The following is a 25,623-nucleotide window of genomic DNA, read 5'->3' on the forward strand; positions in this document are numbered from 1 at the left end:
TAAGGCGTTATCTTTCACCGCGCCTTTGTCGTGCGAGTGTCACCTCCTGGTGTGGGAATGTGGGTTTAGAGTAACACTGAAGGAATAGAGTTACACCACTAAGTGCAAGAAGCACGTAAATCATAAATCGTCGCTTAACTGGTAGGGTAGTATAGTATAGAAGTACGAATAGTTTACTATATACGATAACATTTAAGTAAATGTTGTATGGCATGTAGTGAACTCACATTCATACTTTGTGCATTGGTTGCAAGAGCAGAGATGACGTCATCGCGTATGGTTGCTTCGGAGCAAGTACCCTACACTCGTAGAAATGAACTTCACCACATAGCACGCTCCTAGCCAACCATAATCCCGAATGACAACGTTCTCGACCCTGATTTGTTTAAAACCACAGGAGAGGCCGGCACAAACTATGCTCCTCCTCCCGTTTTCAACAAATCTATGACGAGAACGTTGTCATTCGCGGTGATGGTTGGCTAGGAGCGTGCTATGTGGTGAAGTTCATTTCTAAGAGTGGAGTAAACGAAGAAAGTCACTGAAAAGGTTAGCCAGCTGTAGGACCCGAACTTACATCTTCTGGATTACCGGTCCGGGGCTCGGGCGTGAAGGCGCGCGGCACCCAAGGGGAAGCGGGGCCGGGAGAGGGGGCGGAGTCAAGGGAGGGGTGTGTGGTCACACTGGATGATCGGGATTGTGAAGCGCCTCAAAGAGAGCCCGGATCTGCAGTGCTAGAGAGCGCTCCGTGATAGCCGGCACGGCTAAACCGCCCCGATCACGCGTGAGATACAGCTGTGACCTCCTGACCCATTCAACTCAACCAGCCCTGACGTGTTGCGAGTTATGGCGACCCGAATGACTGTAGGTGGCAGACATACACTCTTAAAAATGAACTTTACCGCATAGCACGCTCCTATCCAACCATCATCTCAAATGATGTCGTTATCTGCCCTGATTTGTTGAAAACAGGGGGCGGACGCCTTTTTTGTGACAATTACGAACAGCATAAGTGTCACAGAAAAGGCGTGCGCCCCCCGTTTTCAACAAATCAGGGCAGATAACGATATCATTTGAGATGATGGTTGGCTAGGGGCGTGCTATGCAGTGAAGTTCATTTTTAAGAGTGTACGGCGGCGAGGAACTCGTATTGCCAACTGTAGGATGGGACAAGCGTAAGCTTACCTGTTGTATTTTCCAACTGTTTAATTGATATTACATCAGAGTACATAGGAGCATAGTTTCCATTACGGGAGTCTGGGCCCGACTGACGCGTTGAGCGCGTGTTACACTGTGTATCTTCTGCTTCTGGTTGGTGTGGTCGATCCGCTACCATGGGCTCTGGAACAGCAGAGTCATTTGAAGTTAGTCTGCGGTGTTCTTCTCGAGCGTTTTGACGTTCGCAGGCACCCGGTTTCAGCTGGTCGATGTGCCGGCACCAGATTTTGTCACCAACCTTTACTTCATAGGACAATGGTCCGTAGCGTCTGAGGACAAGACCAGTGGTCCACTTATCAGTTCCTCTGTAGTCACGAAGAGAAACATGTTGTCCCGGTTCAAAGTAACGTTCTCTGGAATGTCGGCCATATAAATAAGCGTAGAACTTCTGTACTCCCCAGACAATGGCTAGGGCCTCTTTGTCAATTTGTGAGTAGTTCTTTTCTGCCGTTTTAAGGGTTCTCGAGGAAAATGCGATTGGCCTTTCCGTCCCATCGGGCATTTCGTGAGAAAGAACTACGCCGAGACCATGTGGTCCGGCATCACAAGCGAGACGGAGTGGTAGCTGCGGATTGAAGTGGACAAGGACTGTGTCAGACGCAATAATTTCTTTAGCTTTTTGGAAGGCTACTTTGCAGTCTTTTGTCCATTTCCACTTTGCAGATTTTTCCAAAAGTGCGTGCAAAGGTCGCAAAAGGTTTGCGATGTCCGGAATAAATTTTCCGTAGTAGTTGATTAGCCCAAGAAAGGAACGCAGCTGGCTGACGTTTTGCGGTGCTGGAGCTTCAAGTACAGCACGGATCTTGTCTTGGGTCTTGTGTAAACCTTCGCTGCTGATCTTGTATCCGCAGTACACAATGCTGTCCTGCAAGAAGGAGCACTTCTGCCGGTTTGCTTTTAGTCCAAACGATTCCAGGCGCTTGAGGACTTTCGAAAGATTTTCGAGATGATCCTCTTCAGTAGTACCACTCACTAATATGTCGTCTTGCGTTGCATGTGTCATAGGAACACCCTATAGAACTTCTTCGATGGTGCGTTGCCAAATCGCAGGTGCGGGAGCAATGCCAAACACCATCCTGTTATACCGGAAGAGTCCCTTTTCTGTATTGATAGTTAGCAAATGCTTGGACTTCTCATCCACTTCCATTTGAAGGAATGCTTGCCGGAGGTCAATTTTTGTATATTTCTGACCACCAGATAACTTCGCGAAAATGTCCTCAGCCAGTGGTAGAGGATACTGATCCACGACTAAGTGTTGATTGATGGTGCTCTTGAAATCTCCACACATCCTGACTGTCCCATTGGGCTTTACTACAGGAACTATGGGAGTAGCCCATTCACTGACATTGACTTTGGTCAGAATACCTTCCGATTCCAGTCGGTCCAATTCGGCAAAGACTTTTTCCTTGAGTGCGTATGGAACTTGACGAGCACGAAGGAACTTGGGCTGAACATTTTCCTTCAGGTTTAAGGTTGCCTTGATTCCATTCAACTTCCCGATGGAGTCTTCAAATACGACCTTGTGAGTTTCTAGAATCTGGTTCAGCTTATTTTTGACTTCTTCTTAAGAAGCTTTCGTTGCAGTCGACGTCTTGAAGATTCCATTTGTTTCTTCAAGCAACTTGAATTCTTGAATCCACTCTCGGCCAAACAGTGCTGGTCCTGGGGTTCTTGCAACACAGAGTTGGAGCCTTGAACATTTCTCTCGAAATTTTACTTGAACTGTGGCTACGCCATCAGGTACGAAGCATTCACTTGTCACAGTTCGAAATTTCATGGAGGGAGGTTCCAGTGGAATGTGGCTGAAATGCTTCGAGTAGACAACTTGGGGTACAATAGTATACTTTGACCCTGCGTCCATTTCCATTGGAATTACATGGCCCTCAATTTCTGGTTTTAACCAAATGGGCTCACATCCACCAGCAGTGACATGCGCAAGTAGCTCTGAGTCAACATCCTGGCGAATGGTTCCAACATTTTCAGCCTTTGATGCATTGTAGTGTCCTTCTTTTTTGTTTGCTTCGTTTTAGCTTCAGTGGACGACTTGTTTGCTGCAAGATTTCTGCAGGCGGGACGTAATGACCCTTCTTGTTGCAGTGGAGGCATACAGCGTCGAGGTATCGGCATTTCGAAGGAACATGACCCTTCTTGTTGCAGCGGAAGCACTTCTTTTCCTCGTCTCGAACTTTCGAAACACTAGACGCGGCTCCGTTTATGCTTTCTCTTTTGTTATGTAGTTCCTCCACACGTTTGGCTGCGAGCTCACATGACACCGCTTCTTGAAGCGCCTTTGTCAAGGTCAAATCCTTCATGGTGAGCATGCGCTGTTGAACAGAGGTGCTTCGCAGGCCACAGACAAATTTGTCTCTAAGGGCTTCGTCAAGGAATGTGCCAAAATTGCAATGTTCGGAGAGTTTACGTAACTCAGCCAAAAACTCACTTGCTGATTCGGACTGTCCTTGAACACGATTGTAGAAACGATGCCGCTCTGACATTTCCAACGGCGTCGGAGAGAAATAGTCCGTGAGGTACTTTTTGATCTCGTTGAACTTTAACTCCGAAGGCTTCTTTGGGCATGTCAATTTGCGGAGAGTGTTATATGTTTTCGCTCCCATGCTGGTTATAAGCGCTGCCACTTTCTTGTCTTCTTGAAGATTGTTGAGGACAAAATACTCCTCTACACGTTCAACGTACGAGGTCCAGCTCTCGATCGCGACGTTTTCATCAAAGGCATCAAGTCTTCCGACAAGGGGTGCACTCATTTTAGTACCAAATTCCTGTACTCACAGTTGGCAGACCGATGATTCTACGTCGTAAGACACATGCGATCAGTCGTCCATCGATGTCGGAGATCCCATCGGTGCGAGAGATCCCATCCTCGTCGCCATTTGTTGTATTTTCCAACTGTTTAATTGATATTACATCAGAGTACATAGGAGCATAGTTTCCATTACGGGAGTCTGGGCGCGACTGACGCGTTGAGCGCGTGTTACACTGTGTTGCGCAATATCCCACAGTTGCCAGGGGCGATCGTTTATCTGCCGATATCAGCCGAACACGACATTACCCACATCACGCTTCAAGCTTGTGTATTGGCATCGAGGCGGAAGACCAGACACAAGGACTGGCTCCCATATAACTATCTCAACAAGCTAGGACTAAAACTAGAACTAGTGCAATGCCAACTCCTGCTTGTGAAATCACGTCACGTTAAAGATTGCTGTTCGTGCTTGTCGTCGCCATGCAACAGACCAAGACTGCGGAGAGTTGCGTACGGGATAACGGCACGAAAGAAAGTAACGCTTAGTAATGAACAACGTACCTTCCATGCGTTTCTTCGAATAGCACGCATCGAATAGCACGCGCAAAAAAGCTTCAAGCTTGTAACTGTTACCGCGGCGATCACCGCAAACGCGAGATCCGAGTTTGGCGACTGTTACATAACCTCAGCGCCAGTCGTTCAACTTTGCTGGTGTGGCGGATGCGTTTATATTAAAAATGTTCGTCACGGGTGCTCCCCTAGCTGAAGGCGATGACGACGACGCATGAAGTTAACTGGTGCCGGTGACACAATTCTGTGAAATATTCTGCCTAGGATCATACCTAGGAAGGAACGCGACCATGTGAGGGCGACATCGGCAAGCCTTTTTACCACCACCACCACCATCTGGGAACGCGTGCCTTACGGTGGCAGTTTGAATCAGTGGTGTCGGCGTGACCACCACTCCTAGGAACCACAAGGCACTGTAGCACCAGGTCACTACCAGGTAAGCGGGAAAGTGATGGGAAAATCAACGCACTTAAAGGGACCATGATGATTTCCGTGAATAGCGAATACTCTGCAGGACAACGTTCTCACGATGCTTTACTATCGAATATATACATCGACCTCTAACTGTATTCAGTTCAACTGGGGCGGAGTTATCGGGCAAAAATAGCAGGACGTGACTGCTGGATAATTGGCTTTGAAATGGGCTTACGTCACAGCTATCCAATTCTCTGAGCCAACTGTGAACGACGAGGATGACCGCGGGACCATGTGGGTGCATGGTTTTGGTTTGGACAACAACGACGTGGTATATCTGCCATCGAAATCACTCGAAATACGGCGAAAGGCAAATATCAGAAACGGAGGAAGAGACTATGCAACACACACAGCGTCTATGAATCGTTCGGTACTATGGAGCGATCACTGTGAGGCAGTTGTGTGTTGTATGAGAGACTAAATGTGGTTGTGACGTTTGTTACATGAGACAGCGCTGGCTTAATTAATGAATAAATGTTCTCGTGACTGACGCTTCAGGTACAGTTGAGAAACGTTCGTTACGGCAGTTACAACTAGTCCCGCCTTGCGAGGAGAAGGGGTTTCTTGAGAAAGGGTGCAATGATACAGCCGCCGATGGGGCTGTCCGACGTTCTATCGCTGGTGTCCTCAGTCTCGGGGGAACGCTTTTTATGCGATGGAGTAACTGGACACCACAATTACTCCCCTCTTACTTGACGTTATTGGATTATCCTCAGATCTGTGCAGTGATTGGCCTTGCGTGTGTCGCGTGGTGAAGCTGTATCCGGATTGTCCTCAATAATCACTCATCAGTTGTATAATTCGTATTTTCTAATATTTTCAGCTCAACGGAATGCATGTACTCGAAATAAATCGGACCTGTTAACTGCATCGCCTCTGTTAGGGATGCACTCGCAGATGACGACGCAGGAAGGAGTTGACAGTATGTGTCGCAGGTAGTAGTCATCCATTTTGTCCCACGCCTTCGTCGAATGAGACTGGAAGGAGTCTGCAGTCAGGAGTACAACATGTCCGTGCTTATTATACTCCGCAGATAAGTGTGATTGAGATGAGGACTGTATGGGGATCACTCCTGTGCCGAGATCAAATCACTGAGACTTCCTCTGCTCCAGCCGTGCACCATCGTTGCTTCGTGAGCTAGCGCCGAGTGTCGTTGAAACACTTATGGTTCGTTACCGAAAATGGAAATTGATCCGAGGGACCAAATGCTTCTTTAGGATGTCGTTCATGTGATTGTCCTGGTGGATCTTTACTCCTGGACCCACGAGCTCTCCAGCACATCTTACGCTTTTATTCCATCATCGCCGATCAGGACTCGAGTTCCAGTTGAGTTTCAGGCGTCTACATCTCTTTAACGCTGGGGCAGTATCCATCGAAGAAGGAAATGCAAGGAGCGGCTCTTCCTTCCAGACTGGCATAGCCGCCCTCTAGCTAGCGGTCGCTCGGGTCAAAATCGCCATTACGTCCTGTCCACCACGTGATCCTCTCTAAAGTTTCGGTTTTGCGAGACTTTGTTTCTCGCGCTGCTCTCCGTGTGATTTCGCTTTTCGAAAGCCATTTATTGTGGAAATGTGAGCACCTTCGTAGAAACGACGTATGGTAATGTGTTTCTGTCCCGTCTGCGGCTCTCGCCGAACAGAAAGCAGCTCTGTCACGGGAACACGTTTTATTCGTAAGTACACGATCAGTTATTTTAGTCTCCTGTGTGATCGAGTCATGTTGAATCGGGACCTGGCACTGTGCCGCAGATTCATTTCATATTCTCTGTTGTTGTACAGCTTTGTGGCAAAAGTTTACGGAACACGGCGCCTGCCCATTTCTTCATAGGAGGGGCCCCATGTGAGCTATCACGAAGAGATCGAATAAGAAACGGGTGGCCGGCTATTCCTTCCATCTCCCAGTATGTGTGCCTACTCCTACTTGCTGCGAGGTTGTCGCTCCGTTGGAGAAATTCTTCCCACCGGTGTTGCGTAAACTTTTGTCCCAAGCTGTAGAAATCTGATTAATGGTGTGCTGGGTCGTTAGTTATACGTGTGGTAGTGGGTCAGTTCGTGTAGAGCCTTTCCGAGCCTTTTGTGTATTACAGACGTCGTGGAGATGGTTAGTTCACGTAGAATATGCACCCGTCTAGACTGACCAAGGGTAGGTTAGGAGAGCCTTCTATATTTTTCATGCGTTGTAGAGTGAGTCACTTCACGTGGGATATGCACTCGTTGAGACTGACCAAGTTTAGGCCTGTACACCGTTTTACGTATCTCACACTCTGGGGGTGGGTTGGTTCATGTAGAACATGCACCCGTCGAGACTGACCAGGGTCAGGTAAGGACTGTGTAAATATTTTTTCACACTTTGGGGAGTGGGTCAGTTCATGTATGGATATGAACACGTAGAGATTGACAAAAGACTCCACTCTTCTGTGAACCGATAAATGTATCGTTCTGCAAAATGGTTGATGGCGAGAGTGTTACGCAGTAAAGTTGGGTTTTCAGACCGCATGTGTTGTTATCGCTGCACGGCGTGCAGTTGTGCAGGCGCACGGGATCCCATGTCAATGCAGTCGTACAGAAAATCGAAAGAGAAATAAACGAACGCAATGTCTGCTGCTTAGTACAATTTATTGCCCCCAAAAGGCCCCGCCACCCATGATCATGTTAGTGAAAGAGAATACCAGGCTCTCTTATTTCATATACGTGCATTTGATCATTTCGTAGTTAACGGTTGCCGGTCAGCCATGTTGTTCATCCAAGGTAGCATTCTTTGCACCCGCTTGCCCTTGTGCAACTTTTCCCAGTGCAACCGAGAACACCCTCAATACAAGCGCAGAGGTCGACTACAACTTGACGACCTGCAAAGGGAAAAGTCCTCACAATGATGGCTATACGGTAACATAGTTAGTAATTCCAAAGGAACTTACGTTCAAGCTCGTGTGCTTCAGGTGCAGCTTCACTGGCGACAAATACACCTTAAAAAGAAAGGTAAATTTTGAGTTTCTCGCACTCTCAAGTTCCCCGCCACCTGGATCGCACCAGGTGAGCTGTTGCGTCAGGCGCTTTCGACAGCTTGTTACGCGTCCTGAGCACCTCACGTGACTACCTCATCTCTCTAAACGTGTTACCGAATGACGAGGAAAGCCTTCGTGTAGAAAACTTTCTGCTGTCTTAGGGCGAAGGACATGTTCAAGAAAAAAGAAAAGGAAAAGATGGGGGGGGGGGGGTGTATATGGGCGTTTTTCAGTCGGCTCGCCACAAGTTTCAACATAACTAAAGCTGAATTATCCTGGAGCAATCCGCTAGGGGTAAAAGACGGGGACAAAAACCGTAGTTCGGAACCCGCCAATGTTTCCATTCCTTGTGTTCTTTTCAGTGGTTTACCCAGAATTCCAAGCGTGGATGGGTGTTGGAAAAAGTGGGTAGGGGTGCGTCATTATCATAGTTACGTTATCATAACATAACATATCATCACTGGCATGTATCTCAACCAGAAATCGTAAGGGCACCCCCTGTAGGGGATACACAGGTAAAAAAGTTAGTGGGTGTCACTGAACATTTGGGGGGTGTTAGGGGGGGGGTGCAGGAGGTCTTGATAAATTACTGGTTCTTGTGCTATCCTAGGACATCTCCTCCGGCTATAGTAGAATAATTGTCAGTTGAAAACAACTGCAGCTCTCATAATGAAGCTTTGGGTTTGATCAAACTTTCACAACATCCTATATTAGGTCCCATATTAGTGTTACCAAAGAGGAGGACGAAGACAACAGCGAAACGTAGAGGCGTCATTGTGTCCACGAAGAGATCGTTGAAACTTTCCTGGAGAAAGAGAATAAAAGAACTTGTTTGTTTGAAGTCCTCAGAAATAGTTTTGGTAGAAACCTCACTTCCTCCGATACAGCCATGTGTAGGTTCAACGAAAGTGAAAAATGATGAAAGAAATATTAAACACGTATGTGTTTGTCCTTCTATATATGTGTTCCAGCCTCAGAACATGAATTGTTTCGTGTGAAAAATGAGTTGCGAGTTTCGCATCTAAGGTTAGGGTTCTAAAACTTTGACGTTGACGTTGAAAATACGCTTTTCGCCTGTGGTGCTTTTCTGATGATAAATGGATACTATTACAGGAGTCTTTTTTCCAACGCCCTCGTTTTTCAGAGTCATCTTTGGGTCGAGATATTTTAAGGGAGGAACAGACCGACGTCTTATCATATCACAAACGTGGTATGGTTAGAACTGTGCCAAAGGAGAGGTGGTTATGAAGTGATTAGATGTATTCAATTGCATTACACCACATAATGGTCAACGCAAAGCACTGCAAACAGAGAACCATGCTAGTCCAGTACAGGAAGTAATAAAGAGCGGTTATCTCTCAATGAAGTGCTTACCTCTTTACTAGTTTCAACCGCACCGGCTTTCAACAAACATAACAAAATACAGTTAACGTTTCGGGTCCCATTCGAGTCCCATCATCAGAATGACGCTGTCCTGGTCGTCACGGGGTATTTACGTAGAAGAGGAGCGTAGCATTCTGGGAGGGGGCCTGGTTGTCGATTGATAGGTTCTTTTGTTTTCTTTATGTGCCATGACTCCAGCTGTCTCCTCAGATCCCTTCAGAAAGATCCCTTCAGATCATCAGACAAGACATGAAGAAATAACAAAGGCCAAAGCGGATCTACGAAGAAGGGCATACCCCGAGCAATTTATCTGTGATACATACTGCCGAATGTTGAATACACGCACGGAACAGGCGAAAAGTAGTCAAGAAAGACCCATGTACGTTACCATCCCCTACCTGAAGGGTGTGTCAGAACCAATTAGACGGGTGCTCTCCCAGGTGAACATTAAAACTGCATTTAAGCCCACGACAACACTGAGGAACGTACTAAGCCACCCCAAGGACAGAACACCACCGGAAGAAGAACGAGGCGTTGTATACAAGGTATCTTGTCAAGATCAATGCCGTGTACATCGGAGAAACAGGAAGGAAGACACGAACAAGAATGAAGGAACACAAGAAAGATATCGAGAAATCAGCAACAAACCCAACAGAACTGTGTGAACACGCGCGCAAAACAGGGCACGTGTTAGACCTGGACAACCCATGCATTCTGGCGAAAAAGAACAAATGGGGGGTGAGGAGACAGCTGGAGTCATGGCACATAAAGAAAACAAAAGAAGCTATCAATCGACAACCAGGCCCCCTCCCAGGATGCTAAGCTCCTCTTCTACGTAAATACCCGGTGACGACCAGGACAGCGTCATTCTGATGATGGGACTCGAATGAGACCCGAAACGTTAACTGTATTTTGTTATGTTTGTTGAAAGCCGGTGCGGTTCAAACTAGTAAAGATGCTATGAGGCCCTAGGACATGTTCTGGGCTGTGTGCGAGCCGCTAATTCTGATTCTCGTTCATGATGAAGAGGAATAGCAGTCTCCGTTCGAAATATATGGGCGGCTCTCCTCCTGGGACACTTCCCTTCATCTTTGCTTACCGGTTCACTGAATTTTTTCCCCATCTGCATCTCTTGATGACATCTAAGTGGACACATCACTTCCAAGGACAACTGCATATAATCATTTAATCACACATACACAAATCCAATTTGTAACAGGCATATATTTGAGTCAGTCGAGGTTCCTTTACACGAATCTTGGTTACTTCAAAGTAATATGTTCCGTAATCTGTAACGATAACTGGAAAAGCAATTTGGAAGCCATACACTTAATCGGTCGTAATAAAAGTACGACCGTATCACACATGTGTTTCGCTCGACAATATTTACTTTACACAACTCTGCAGCGAAGTGAGCGAGAGTTCCAAAATAATTTGAATTAAGCCCTCTCCAATGTGCGAAAAACACTTTATTTCATTTACATTTGACACCAAGGGCGGTAAACTTAAGACCCATATATTTCTAGTGTTGAAGCGTATCACCCTGCTAGATGGATTAAACTTCACACATCTTTCGACTAACATTGGTGAAAAGCCATTACCACTCTAAAAAGTATAACACTGACCTACTTTTTTTTAAGAATGTGAGATTCAATCGCTGTATTATAGTTATCTCCAGTCTACGTGAGATGCACTATATAAACATAATCGCACGCAGCCGTATTCTAATTCTGTGGCATATCATAGCTAACCATATAACTAGCACATTAGGAATAGACACATTTTTTACACATTTTCAAATCACCTTATGAACCTACTATGGAACGGTACTTTGTAACATAAGGAATAAGGAAGAAACAAAACGCGTTAGTCATAATCACAATCACAAAAAATCACAAAACAGATTTTTTTCCTATATTTTTGACACTGGATGAATATTTGTGCTTTCTCGGGTGAAGGCAAGGACTCAGTATACTGCTGTTGATACCTCTATTAAAACTGCTATATCGTCTGCAGAGCTCGTGTCCATTGACAGCTCGATGCCACCTAGTGCTTAACCACAACCGTTGCCAACAATCGTCAGCATCATGAATGAAAGTCACTCAAGCTAGTCCATTTCTGATGGAAGCTAACCAATTCGGGATCGTCGCTACATTGGAGGGCTCCTTGTAATAGTTTCTTGCCTTCATCATCCTTAGCAGAAACATTTGTATGTGGAAGCAAGAAAGAAATATAGTTCAGGAATAGTGATCTCTTAGTCTCTGTTGGATGCCAGAATGAATCACTCTCTACATAATACTCTCGAATGCGGCTGAGTGTTGCACAGAAACACTTATCTACTGCCTTGACATATGAGTGGAGTACCATCAGTTTCAGACAAGGCGTAGCTTCCATACTCATATCGTCCTTACGAAATGACAGCGGGAGAATAGTCAATGAACTCGCTGCGTCATAATCACAAGAATATGGCAATAATGTCACCAGCTCTTCTCTCATATAATATATTGCACAGATTCGCATTGGTGAATCGCCACTCCAATTAGGACAGTTCATAAGAGAGTGTGGGATGAGGCATCTCACAACATTCATTTCGCTTCTTTCAGCGGAAAGGGCGCAGCACGTGGAACCAAACGTGTCCCGCATATTAGGGAACGAGTGCGGAAGAAGGAAGTTCACGATATCAACGGCACAACTGTAACAGGCGAAGTGAAGAGGTGTCATTCCATACTTGGCACGGGAACTCATTCTAGTGCGGAGTAATAGCAACTTTACAACGTCCAGGTGTCCTTCAAAGGCGCACACATGCATGGGTGTCTCTCGATCCACATTTATCACGTCCACTGATGTATAAAAAGGAATGAGAAGCTTCACCACATTCGCGTGTCCCCTCCTCGCGCTCAAGTGCAATGCAGTGTTCTCTTTTTCATCTGTAAAGTACACGGATGAAGGGGAGAGGTGGATCTTAACAGCTTCCACATTTCCTTCCTCTGCTTCTATTAGCAACTTCGTATTGCCATCGTCGCCGACCATTTCCGTGTTGACATCGTGAATGTGGGGATCATCGGTGTTATTCATGTGCGACCATCCCCGATATAAGGTAACAATGTCGTCACTTTCTACGCTCCACTCTACATAATCCTGCTCACTGAGAGTTAAATGCGGCAGTAACAGTTTCATGTAATTAATGAAATTTTCTCCTTTTATCTCACGTAGCTTGTCCTTGGCCACATCATGTAGCAGTTTACGGCTACAAGGATCACCAGCGATGTCATCTAAATGGAGGAAGAGAAGTTTCAGACACCAAATTTCTTCTTTGAAATCCTTGTTCATATGCACATCCACCCATCTTCTGCTGATCCTCTGTGCATGCCTAGGGTCACTGTGTCTCAAATAAGGCCATAGAGTTTGCATCTTTTTCCTTCCACCACGTCTCGCCCAAATGTACAACGGTGATGAGTCGAACGTTTCAGGTGAGTTCACGATCGAGTGTGGCATGAGACACCTCACAACGTTGGACTCCCAACTCGAACGATATTCCCAATCTGTCCTAGCAACGTCTAAGCACGTTTCTCCTTTGTAGTTAAGCATGTGCGCATTTGTGTGGGGTAGAAGAAACGTCACAGCTTTAAGGGAAAGAAAGGCAGAAGCCCCATGAAGCGTTGTGTTCAGCCTGATGTGATGTTCGTCACATGTCCGAGTGCGAAGGAGTAACAACTTCATGGCCTCCAAATCATCTCTCTTTGCACATATATCCATCGGAGCGTGTTGGTCATAATCGAGAACATTCACTGAGGGATAAAGAGGAAGAAGTAGCCTCACAATCTCTGCATCTTCACTCAAGTGCAAAGGAGTTTGAAAGTTTCTATTTCCCTTGTTAGCGGATAAATGTGCGAAGTAAATGTAAAACTGTGTTGTATCCAGATTTCCTTCTTTCGCACTAATGTGCAACATTGTGTTTCCATCCTTATCAAGAATTCCCGTATCGCAGTAAGGAAGGAGCATTTTACAAACAGTCTCAGACTTTGCGTAAAAAAGGACAGTTCTATTGCTACTGTCTGTAAAACTATCAAGGTTTTCAATTACCGAAGACTCTGCAGAACATCTCAAGCTTCGTTCGTTGCGTGATCCTAATTGGTCCATGATGCCTCTGTCTAGGATTACGGTACTCTCTTTCTGGGACACATAGCTCAGATACACGTCTAAAACGCCTCGTAGGTCGTGTCTCACAGCCGTGAATATTGCTCGTTCAAGAAAATGTCTCTTTTCCTCGAAGGTTTCACACGTGCGTAGATTTTTGGTAGAACGTTTCACTGCTTCCTCACTGCATCGAGCGCATAACACGTTAAGTCTGTCTCCCGCAGCCGAAGTCTCAGTCCGCAAGCATTCCATCCACTCTCCAGCGTATTTTGCGTCCCATGGAGACCGCAGCTCTGCGTACCCAAACGGTGACAGTTGAAACAAATCCTTCGTGATTAGCTCATCATCCATCGGAAGCTTCTTCAATGTTGCTTGATCAGAATGCAGGGCTGCTACGTGCAATGGCGTCCTTTCGAGCTCATCGACTTTCAACATATCCTCTCCTTGGATAACACGTTGCTTAAAATATGAAGCGTCATTGTTCATCACAGCAGAGTGAAGGGGAAAGGACTCCGATGCCAGTGCGTCGAACAACATCATTACACCGCTGTATTCTTCTTCACGGTACAGATTGACAATGACATCCCTCAGGTCTAAATTTTCTGTTACTTTCGCTTTCTTCAGTAAGTAATCGGCTGCAAAGAATTCAGCGAATGTCTTATGAACGAACTCTGGAATTCCGTTGTTCAGACCATTCAGAAATCCTTCTTTGAGACAATTATTAGCTGCGTCCTTCATTAAACGTCCTTCGGGCTCTATATTCTCTAATTCGTCTTTGTTCAATAAGTATTTCAAGGTTTCCTGAGGGAATATACACTTCATAGCGAGGACTTTATGGTTTTCGTAAAACTGAAGCGCTGCGGAGTCATTCTCCTCTTGTACGGCGTGTAGGCGGAGATTTTCTTTTCTTTTTTCAATTCTGAATACAAGGTGCTTGTACCACACAAACAACTTGTACACGTGTACAATATATAAGTTCTTATTCTTATCGGCTGATATGTTTGCACGTTTAAGTAACGAAGAGTAATCGTCAGACTCTGCAATTTCCCCATTCTTCATTTCAAAGATCATACGAAGCAGGAGAGGGGTTTCTAGGATTGTCTTGTTTGTCTCCTTCAAGTTCGTGTGCAGTCGCTGGAACAGCTTGGAGACTCCAGTATTTTCATTGGTTGAATGAGCTGTTCCCTCATATTTTCTAATGAACTCCTCCTGATTTTCGTCTGAAAAAGGAAGGAGTTCATATGACACCGTGTGGAAAGCATCTTGTGCATGGGACTTGAATACAGTGCGAGTAAACATATATATCTTGCAAGCTTTCTTTTCAGATAGAAACGATGTAAGCTCCGAGACGCACTTGCGGCATTCCTCGTTCACTTCATCGAAGGCATCGAAGATGACGGCAACCTTGAAAGGGCTTCCGACGTTCAAACTTTCCTCGAACAAAGCGAACTCCAGACCATCTTTTTGTACTTGGCATAGATCCGCTAGATACCTGCACATATCCGCTTGACTCGGCGACGCTGTCTTAACAGATGCCATTCTCTGAGGAAGGTCGACGTACATCACCCACCGCTTCGTATCTCGATTTTTTACTTCTGTGCACAAGCGCTTTGCTAGAGTACTCTTTCCCATACCTGGTGCACCAGAGACCATGACAACCTTCTCGTTTACGTTTAACAAGGCGTCCTCGTTGTAACTCTCACTTCCCGTCATTGGAAGGTGACTGAGACGACCATTTGATTTGGTCCACAAGAGTCTCTTATGAGGTTCGTCGAACTTTAGCAGGTGCACTACTTTGTTTCGGAAATGACCATCTTCCAGGAGAGCTTCGTAGTCACATGGCTCGTGGACGAGTACGAATTTCTCGAAATTCTTTAAATCCTTCTTGGCCTTTGCCTCACAACCGGGAGGTAGAAGTGTTGTGACCTGATTGTGTGGACAGCCCAGAAGTGCGAAAGCCTCACTGTCGTCGCCTAGATTGCATTCTTTCAAGTTAATTTCCACGGCTCTTCTACACTCTCTTTTCACGTAATAGTTCTCAACACGTTCTTCTAGTTCATGAAGAGGAGGTCCCAGGTCAATGTTCCCCGACTCACATAGCTTTAGGAAAACTGCAGTGTCAACGCAACGTAAGAAGGTATCAATATTTGTGGCGTCCGAGAACTTAGAAACGTCTTGGCCCTGAAGTTTTACGCGGGAATTTTCGAAAATCCCTTCTTTGCAGCTATTCGTGACATGCGCAAAGGTTGCTTCGTCGATTCTGTGAACTTCGTGCCTCTCCGTAAAGAATGCATCTGCTTGTACTCGTTCCATCAAGTAGTCTTTGTCGCTGTCTTCCACGAGCAAGATGACTTTTGATCCAGTGACACAGGATACTTCACTGAAAAGCTGAATCATCTTTTGGACGTTCTTGTTTTGTTGGACCGTTACAAGAACAAACGCATATTTGTAGTCTAGTAACACATCCTTCAGTGTGGAGTCTAGCTGTTTTGCATCGAAAAACATGTACGGAAGTCCCGTAGATTGCACAGCGTTGTGAACCATTATTTCGAGAAGCCTCAGTTCTGGGCCCGTAACTACGTGAAGTAACCCGTTTTCCCAGACACTGTTCTTCGGTTGGTTCTCGAAATTGACGTTGAGTTTGCCAATGTTGAAAGCTTTGTTGAGTCTCTCGTTTACCTTTTCTATCATTGTCGCATCTATCGACGGGATTCCATTTTGAATGTATTTCTCCATGTCCGGGATGATAGTATCCTCGAAAAACTTTCGTAGTTCTGGTACCTCCTTTTCGAGAACCCTAGTTCCACGATCGCTGCCATATTCAGTTAGTATGTGTGGGATGCGAACAATCGCTTCTTGTTCTTTATTTTTCATCAAAGCTTGTCGGATCAAGACATCCACATCGTTTTCTCTTCGTTTTTTTATGTCATCCAGAATGGCTCTGTATCGCCGTTCCATTTCTGTATCATCGCGGAAATATGGCTTGCCATCATTTTTATACACCAGATGAAGTGCCAAATGACAAGATTCGTGAATAAACGTGCCCCGGACTTTGGCTTCCGTTGCTCCGCCTCCGATAGAAATTCTTTGCTTTTCGTAATCAGCAAGTCCGAGGACGCGGCTGCCGCTGCACCCCGTGATCCCCTGAACGTCTTCACTGTTGTAGTCGAATAGTATATCCAGATGCGGTGCTGTGGCAACAACTTTCAATATTTTCTCGTTTAATTGGTCGGTTGAAAGTTCCCTGAACATCTTCTCCAATCGCTCGTCGAAGTCATCACATCCGACGTGGCTCCTTGATTTGCTTTTCAAGTAATGGATGTAGGATTCTTTGCATTCTTTGGTGTAGTCTTGTTGCCGTCGAATTTCAGCTCGATGAACGTGTAACAGATGTTGATAGTACGATGATTCTTTCTTGTTCTTGAGTCCACATCCACGCGAGACTAAGAGGCCATGTATACGGATGGCTTTCTTTTTAACAGCTCTGTAACGAGCTGATTTTTCTTTCACAGGGTCCAACCACAGTTTCAAATCAGGTGCAGCATCCAGGCACTTTAGAACACGAGCCTCGTCTTCCGCCGCAATGGCTTCGTGCATTTCCTTCCTGACGTCTTCCCACTCTTGCGACCTTTCCATCTCGAGATCAAATTCAGATGTCGAAGCCATGCCTTTGGAGATGAAGAGATAAATTCCTGTAATTTTAACAAGGTATTTAGGAACGTAAGCAACACTAATTGAACGGCAAGAAACAGGTCAAGTGCGGTAATTTGTTTGGATCGCGGCCCTCGTTTTCCCGCGTTTGCGCCGCGAAGCAACTGAGGCTACAGGGACTCTTGTTTTTTGCTCTGGGATCATGTTGTATAATAAAAGCAGCAATGATGTGTCGTCGCCGCTGCGTTTTAGGTTTTTGTCTCGTGTCTTTGAGTTTTCAGTGTTTATCTATACCTTGGCTTGTTTCCTTATTTGACTCTGGAGACCACGACGGTCATTTCACGGGAACAGCTTTGTTTCATCGGACACATAACAGGAGACAGAGGGATGGAAGCGTGAAGCTTTCAGCCGTCGACCGTATCTAATCCTTGCAAGTAAACTGAGGTATACAAAAAGTAGACACAGAAGAAGTAGACAAATGCGAGTGCACAAGACTAGATTCAAACAAGCAACGAAGCATTACTTATTGTAAGGAAAACACAGAACCAGAATAAAGAGAAAAAATACACATTGACGTCTCGTGGATAGGGAATGCCATGTATGTAACGTGAATTTCTTAATGAAAAAATAGGAGCATAGGAACATCACGAGGAAGCCAACACGGACGATTAAAGATTGAAACGCATTGTGAAGCAACAATAATATTGTGATAAAAGATCAGTACAAATGATTAATAAATTCAGAACAATGCTAGGACGGAACACAAGTGAACCAACAGAAGTTTTCGAGTATGTCCGTTCCAGCTAGTAATGTTTGTTCGTCTGCTTGTGTTGCCTCAGACTTGGGTAGGGTCTGAGACATACAAGACAGACGGACAGAACAGGACTCAAACAGCAAAGGAATTGTCTTCGTCACAGGTACGCTAGGTTGGGGTAAGGAGGTCATGTATAGACCACGTGGGAGCGTGAGGTGTCGGGTAATGCATTCTGGAGTCCGGGATAAATAAAAAGATTACGTACCGTACAGCAGAGCAAGGAAACCCTACAAGATGGCGCATATGCAGGCAAGCTGGTGGTAGAAGTCCATTATGTAAAAGCCTGAGCCTTGGCACACAGACTGTGTGCTGCTGTGTTGATGTCGTTCCTCTGTGTGCTTTTACCTACTCAGGCTTAACGTCCTGGGCAGCTCAGGTAGCGGAGTACGAGCAAGGTGTCTGGAACGAGAGAAACAGAAGAATGTCTTACAAAACACCGTATAGACTGCACTTAAGTCCGGCGACGTAAGTGATTTTCGTTCCAAAGCAGGGAAATGACCTCATGAATTAAAAAAGGGGATTCACTTCTCATTTGAACGGATGCTCGTATCTAGAAACTCATCTGTGAAAGCGGAACCACTGTGCTCGGTATCGGTCGACATTTTTTTTTCTTCTTTTTTCCTACGAAAAGAGCTTCTATATTCAATGAAGGGATTTTAAAGCCCTTTAAGGACGTCATGCCGCCGGAACCTCCGCTGCTCGTCAAGCTGCGCTACGCTCTCGCGTGGGGTATTTTCGATACTGCAGTCTGTGGTCCACGAAGAATGACATAATACTACAGTTTCGGCATGTGGTACGAGTGTTGGAAGAAGATCACAAGGGGTGCGGTCGCCCGGGTGGCCACTCTGCACTGAGTCTGCAGGGGCTCACCCCATTGTCACGCAAACCTTTCAAGCAGGTAGCCTGACATTCTGTCGTAATCCTTTTTTACCGGACTTTCGCGTTGACGTATATGAACTTTGTAGAATAGTGTAGTGTCTCTTTTGTACACCTTCCTTAGAATGTTGTGGGAAGAAAACGTTTAAAGGGCGCAAAGGTAAACAGTTATATACGCAGCAGCCGCAGAGCGAGCGCAACTCCTTCGACTCCTCTCGTAGCACCCTCCTCCTTCACTTTCCTCCTCGCGCTCTCCGCACTATCGAGGTTCGCTCCCCCCTGCTTTCCTCCTCACTCCTCCCATACGTTCATCCTTTGCTTGGCGCATCGTTCACTCTGTCGGTTAAGGGTGGCTTAAGAGGGGATACGACCTCCTGCGGCCCCATGTATTCTCTATGGGCGAAACAATGCGATCTTTTGCAGCTAATACTGAACCGATTTGGACCAAAATGGCCTTGTTCGATAGATTTTAGAATTTCAAAAAATTCGCATTGGAGACATTTGCAATTTTTTTTGCAGAAGTTTTTAAAAACCTTACGAAAGCAGCAAAAAAATTATAAGTTCGGTCTCTCGCTTTTGGAAGTTCGTAGCTCGTTTACTGTAGCACATATGTGAAATGTAATCAGTAGCATTTACGCGGAATTCTTTCTTGAATATTTACGTGTCCATGTCATGTCTGTCCATGCCTCCAGTTGTTCACAATATTGAAAAAGCTTAAGGTATGTACGGCTCCGTGAACTGCCCCGTCTTGCCATCGTACAGTAGCGCCACATTGCTGGTCAGAAGAGAACTTCATATCGTTCCGCGGAATGCAGTCACTGTTCTGGCACCCTATCCCAGAAGGGGTTTCCCCGGCAGCGGAAGCGCGAAATTGAGGTCGTGAAACCTGTCTGAAGAGATCCACGTTGAGTAAGTCGTCGCAAAATAATGGGGAGGCCTTGAGTGAGAATAGGGAGAATAGGCGGCATAGACCAGGAAAGCTTTGCTACACTACACAGCCACACAACATTCGTCTCGCATCGCATGCACGTAAAAAGAACGGTAGGGTTAGGGGAGGTGAGGCACAGTGAGACCGAGTGGTGTTATCATTCGCTCTCCCGATGTGTTGAAATTGGAAGACAGTTTTTTTTTCTTTTTTTAATGAGGTAATATCAAACAGACAAAGACTGGATTATGGAAAGGCCGAAAAATAAGGAATTCCAAGAGGATGTCTGCGAAATAAATAATTTATGAATAAAATGTTGAAAAAGACTCCACGTAGAAATTCACTTTTCAACTGAACTTTTTCAAAAGAACCTCTTTCTCTATCCACAGCTGTAAGATCAACCCCAGTACACGAGGGATGCTGCCAAAAAGTGGCATGCGCTGGACAAGGTCATACAAAGTTATTTTAAATGCATAAAAAGCATTTAGCACATTAATTCCGAATACCTGTCCTGAGCACAGCGTTGTGGATCTACCTGATGTAGCAGATGTAACTTTTCGAATATATATTTTTCCTTTCTTGGTGGCCTCTGGCTTTCGATAGTTCAGTCTTCCGAGTTCTCGGGCTCGGGGTCCAATGATGGGTGTAACAGCGGTCCCGGAAAAAACGGTCCCGGAAAAAAGGGTCCCGGAAAGAAGGGTCCCGCTGGCACAAGGTGGAAAAAATGGTCCCGCAGGCATGCGATATAGCTTTGCAATCGCTTAAACACACATCTATGGTGTGACAGTGATATATGTATTATATTTTGTGAACACGGTGTTTTTTTCCTCTTTCTTTTTTTTTTTTTTGATTTGTAGCAGGGGTGTCACATATTACACCCAAAAGAAGGGTGCTTATTGGGTATATTGACTAAAAAAATGGCAAGTTCTGAAAAAAAAAGGCTTGCTCCCAAAATTCACGGAACACTATTTGCACTGATGTACTGCAACCTGCATTTGCAAGTCTGAGCGTCTTAGCTGCCTAGACTCTTGGGGACATGTTTACAAAAAGAAAGTGCCTGGTGGATGATTGCCAGTGAAGGGTGTAGGAAAGAATGTCCCCGGAAGAAATGTCCCCGGAAAAAACGTCCCCGGAAAAAATGTTCGCGAAAAAAATGTCAACGTTCCCAGCCCCTCAGGTAAGAATATAGCGCAAAACAATGCACCGACTTTTTGATCATAAGGTATTTAAAATTCAACTACATACCTACAACTGCGGGTGCAATAGAGTAAGTTACGAGAGTGAATGAAGGACATTATTCTCAATAGGCACGAAACAACGGTGAGGCGAGTAGAAGGAAATGCCGCATATTATATTTCTTTATTTTTTTCTGCAATTCTATATTTATTCATGTACTTCCTGATCCACATGTGTTCGGCTGACGTTAAAACCGTATCGTCCGTCCAATGCCGCGCAGTAATTGCTAAAGGGCTCTTCTCTCCCGGTGTCTACTGCATACAAAGATTCCGAAGACATTTTTTTTATTGAGCCAGATTTTGATTAACCATTTTCGATACCTTTACACGCTTTTTTGGCGCTATTCCTATTGCTTCTATAGATAAATTATAGCAGACTTGTGTGAGCATCACCATATAAATGCGACAGCAAATCAATCCTTAGACGGTAATTGTGAACATGCTTACCTTCAACTTACTCCTTGAAACACGTTGGTCCTTACTTGTCAGAACAGAATAAGCATCAGCAATGACAGGACGATCAATAAATGTACGGCAACAAAATGCGGCCTAAATACCATGCGATTGTATCCTCAACAACCCGTTCTGTTCAGTCGCACGTTCTGTTCTGACGCCTGTTCTGTCTGTACCTTATGTCCACAAATATTGCAGTATGCTAACCCATCAACGAGCCCAACTTTTTGCACTTGTTCAACACCCCGATTTTGTTTTTTGGGGAAACTCTGGGTAACCTCTTCACAGGGGACACTTCTTCCGGGGACCTTCAGCTTATTGCTTGGAAATACGTTGACCCTCATTTCACAGCACAGAATAAGCATTAACAATGACAGGATGTTCAGTAAACGTGCTGCAACAAACTGCATTCTAATACCATGCGATCCTAACATCAACACCCTTATTTTGTTTCTTTCGGGAGCTCCCGGTAGCCTTTCCACAGGGGACATTTTTTCCGGGGACATTCTTTCCGGGGACGTTTTTTCCGGGGACATTTTTTCCGGATCCCGCCAGGGAATGACTTGTACTACCCACTCAATGAATTTTAGAGGATATGGTGTCGCTCTATATATTTGGCAACCCGAACGTGATTGTCGTCGTGTACAATAAACACTTGCAATAACACAGTCATCTCTACTTTTACTTTTTGTTTTCTGCCTAAGTGATCGAAAGTACGTTATCTAAAGGGAAGTTTGATGAAACGATTTATTCCCTGTATTAATTCTCAACAATTCTATCATATCTACTTTGTAGAGCTCATTTTTTATCGCAGCCGCTCGTCTGTGGAAACTGTAAGAAGGAAATTTCGCCATGGTACAACAAAACATATTAAATTAACAGCATATAAAGCATTAGTTCCGAGTGGCTCGGGACTAACATCTCCATTTCTTTCTTTTACAAATCAATCAATCAAAACATTAGGAAGGGAGTTGCCTCAGGACAGAAGCCGCCGATATTTCGAACAGAGACTGTTCTTCTTCTATTCTTCTGAGACTGTTCTTCAGAGACTGTTCTTCTTCTATTCTTCTGAGACTGTTCTTCAGAGACTGTTCTTCTTCAACAGTCTCTGTTCGAAATATCGGCGGCTTCTGTCCTGAGGCAACTCCCTTCCTACATCTCTACCGGTTCGCTGGATTTCTACCCATCTACAATCAAAACATTAGTTCCCCTCATTTAGAGTATGCATCTGCAGTCTTGGATCTCTGCACATCCACGCTGTCCGAGAAAAAAAAAATAAAGAAGACAAAATGCAAAGGTCTGCTGCACGGCTTATCTTGTCTAGGTTTCGGAGGACTTATTCGGTTAATGTTTGTGGCGACAAATAAATTTAGATTCACTTGCACACAGACGCAAGGTAAATACACTAAATCAGAATAGTCAGTTAAATACAAAATGCGTCCGCAAAATGTTCTAGTGTGAGAACTAGGCGCCAAAGAAAAATCAGCAGGTGAATATAAATAAGCGAGGGCCAAAGAAATATAACATTTGGACTCCGCGCTGCGTCCAGAAAGTCAGACAAGCTAAGATAGCATAACATCAAGAAGTCACCAGATGCAGTCCACAAAGGGACAAAAGGGAAGAATTGGCTTTCGTCGGGACCTCCTTCTTTCTTTGTAGCTGAGTTGACCTTGGCAACCCAAACATGACGTGAGATCCCTGCATCTCAATAGTCAAGGAGGTCACACGTGTTTTTGGGACTACACAATCCTTCGGAGGAGTGAGTTATTTGTACTAAGGGTAATGGTTACAGCTTCCTCCAGGCTGAGACCCGTATGTTCGTGTGGCGCCATCTACGAGCGAAAAAATCGTGAATCGGAGATGCCGCCTCACTCGTATCCCCTCTTAAGGCGCTATCACACTGGGCCGCAACCGACAGAACCTGTCGCCCGAGATCCAGAGACATCGTGTACGCGAACCAGTCACACCGCACATACAAAAGATGGCCTACACAGACGTCCGTATGTCGGCCGTCGCCGAATGCCGCTATCGACGGACCCTCCTGACAAACAAGCCTGGCACACTGAATGACAGCGACAACCGACAAGCTGCATTGTCCCTTCTTTCAACATGGCGTCCTGAATACGCCTGTTGGGAAAAGTACGGCGAATTCGCGTTGTTTATAGTTGATAATCATTATCACGAACATCGAAGTCAGCACAGACACAAGTGTATCTCATTTCCTGACGCTATGTCTCCTCTGCTTGAGTTGGCCCTGGACGGCCTTGCAATGCGATATACTTTGAGCAACGATCAAACCGCTGACGACACATCGTCAGACACTGTCTGTCTTCTGATTTTGTCATCCAAATGTATCATACAGAAGCGACATTTTGTCGAATTGCGTCTGTCGCTGTCGGTCGGCACAGTGTCACAGCTGTGCTTTGCAATACAAAGTACGGTGACAAAGTCTGTCTTCCATCAGCGTCGGCGCCATGTCATTGTCGGTCCAGTGTGACATCGCCTTTAGGGATGCGACGGAGCGGAGCATAACGACACGAATCGTCAGCCACCGCCGGTGAGTTCATAGTTCGACGGCATCGGGTGAAACACCGATGCGTCAGCAGCCGTCGAGGAAGCACAGCAATGCTCTACATCTGGCGCCGGTCACCGAGCTGTGCACGACGTGGGCTCTGGTGGGCTCGCGTTTCTTATGCAGGAAGGAAACACAAGGAGCGGCTCTCCGCGCCAGGCTAGCGTAGCCACCCTCTAGCGGTCGCTCGAGTCAACATCGCCCATTGCTTCCTGTCCACCACGTGATCCCCTCTAAAGTTTCTAAAGTTTCGGTTTTGCGATGCTTTGTTTCTCGCGCTGCTCTCCGTATGATTTTGCTTTTTTCAAGTAAATTTTTTCAAGTAATTTATTGTGAAAACGTGAGCACCATCGTAGAAACGACCTATGGTAATCTTTTACGGCTAAATGTTATTCGTAAGTGCACGGTCAGTTGTTTTACTTTTAGTCGGCCTTGTGTGTTGGGGTCATCTTGAATTGTCCATTTGGGACCTCAAACTCTGCCGCAGATTCATTTCATATCTTCTGTTGTTGTACAAATCTGATTAATGGGACGGCATTCTTTTCCACTTAATCAAGGAACGTACATACGTTGGAAATAACCGTTGCAACACGTGATGTTTCCAGTCCCGCGTACTCCTTTTGCGTTCTGCACATTGTGACTGGTCTTCTAATAGAACAGTAAACATTCGAATACACAGAAATAAAGCGCAGGCACTCGTTCAACTTAATACTGCCATATAAGCTGTGACACAACTACAGCTCGCGTCGTCTGCTCTGCTGGCGCCATGCTGTCTGGAGGGTCACGTGAGCGGTCACGTGGTAGACAGGAGTATCCCATAATACAAAGCGAAGAGGGATGCACTCGTCCCGTCGGAAGGGCCGCTCCTTGTGTTTCCTTCTTCCATGTCATTTTCGATTATGCCGTCGCCCATTCTCATTCTCACTGTCCTGGACTCTGTTAATTTGTTTTGCCCACACCGGCCTTGTGACGTCACCCGCGGAAACTGGTCTAGAGAATACACGACCGATGGTCTATAGACGCGCGACTTTCTTCTTCAACTGAATGTGCACATTGGGGGTCCCAACCCTATTACACCAGTACAAGCAAACACAATGAGAAAACGGATTGTTTTCCGTCGGATTCCAGCATGCGTGTACAGTTGCCAGGTATGACAGCTTTCCCTACACGAAGTGAGAAAACCTTTGATAGCTTTTTCGTTAGACTAGGACCCCGGTAGGATTAAGATGAGGAAGAGTGGCGTAGCGATAGGTTCCTGTAAGCGCGGAGTGATGGCTGCGACGGCCGAAGACTACGTCCGACTCTAAACCAGCTTCTAAAACGTCGGTGCTTCTCAACGCAGGTACGGGCGCTGAGGAGCTGCGTTCCAAAATGACACACATTTAGCCACCACGAGTTTGTGACATCATCGTATTCTTCCTGACCCACATGAAAATGAGGGGAAGCGAATTCGACCCGCACATTTAGATATGGCAAAGAAAATGTGCAAAGAATGCCTACGAGAAGACTGTAGAAGTGTTCCTTTTATTTTTCGCGCATTTCTCCGCAATCGCGAT

At 45.5% G+C, this 25,623-nt stretch overlaps 1 protein-coding gene across 3 annotated transcripts in view; it reads right to left on the reverse strand.

Moving 5' to 3' along the window:
* LOC135374326 (uncharacterized) overlaps positions 1-25,623 on the reverse strand; it is an 82,879-nt gene that overhangs the window by 44,323 nt on the left and 12,933 nt on the right. For 2 of the 3 annotated variants that reach the window (XM_064607307.1, XM_064607305.1), the window contains exons 4-5: positions 18,212-18,405; positions 10,571-17,233 (exon numbers count right to left, since the gene is read on the reverse strand). In XM_064607307.1, the coding sequence (XP_064463377.1) occupies positions 11,490-17,207 (5,718 nt within the window). In that variant the 5' untranslated portion in view covers positions 17,208-17,233; positions 18,212-18,405 and the 3' untranslated portion in view covers positions 10,571-11,489. Of the gene's footprint in view, positions 1-10,570; positions 17,234-18,211; positions 18,406-25,623 lie in introns of those variants that run through there. The other variant, XR_010416844.1, reaches the window with a different exon arrangement.

This window comes from Ornithodoros turicata, unplaced genomic scaffold (assembly GCF_037126465.1).
Source record: "Ornithodoros turicata isolate Travis unplaced genomic scaffold, ASM3712646v1 Chromosome53, whole genome shotgun sequence".
NCBI classification, from domain to species: Eukaryota; Metazoa; Arthropoda; class Arachnida; order Ixodida; family Argasidae; genus Ornithodoros; species Ornithodoros turicata.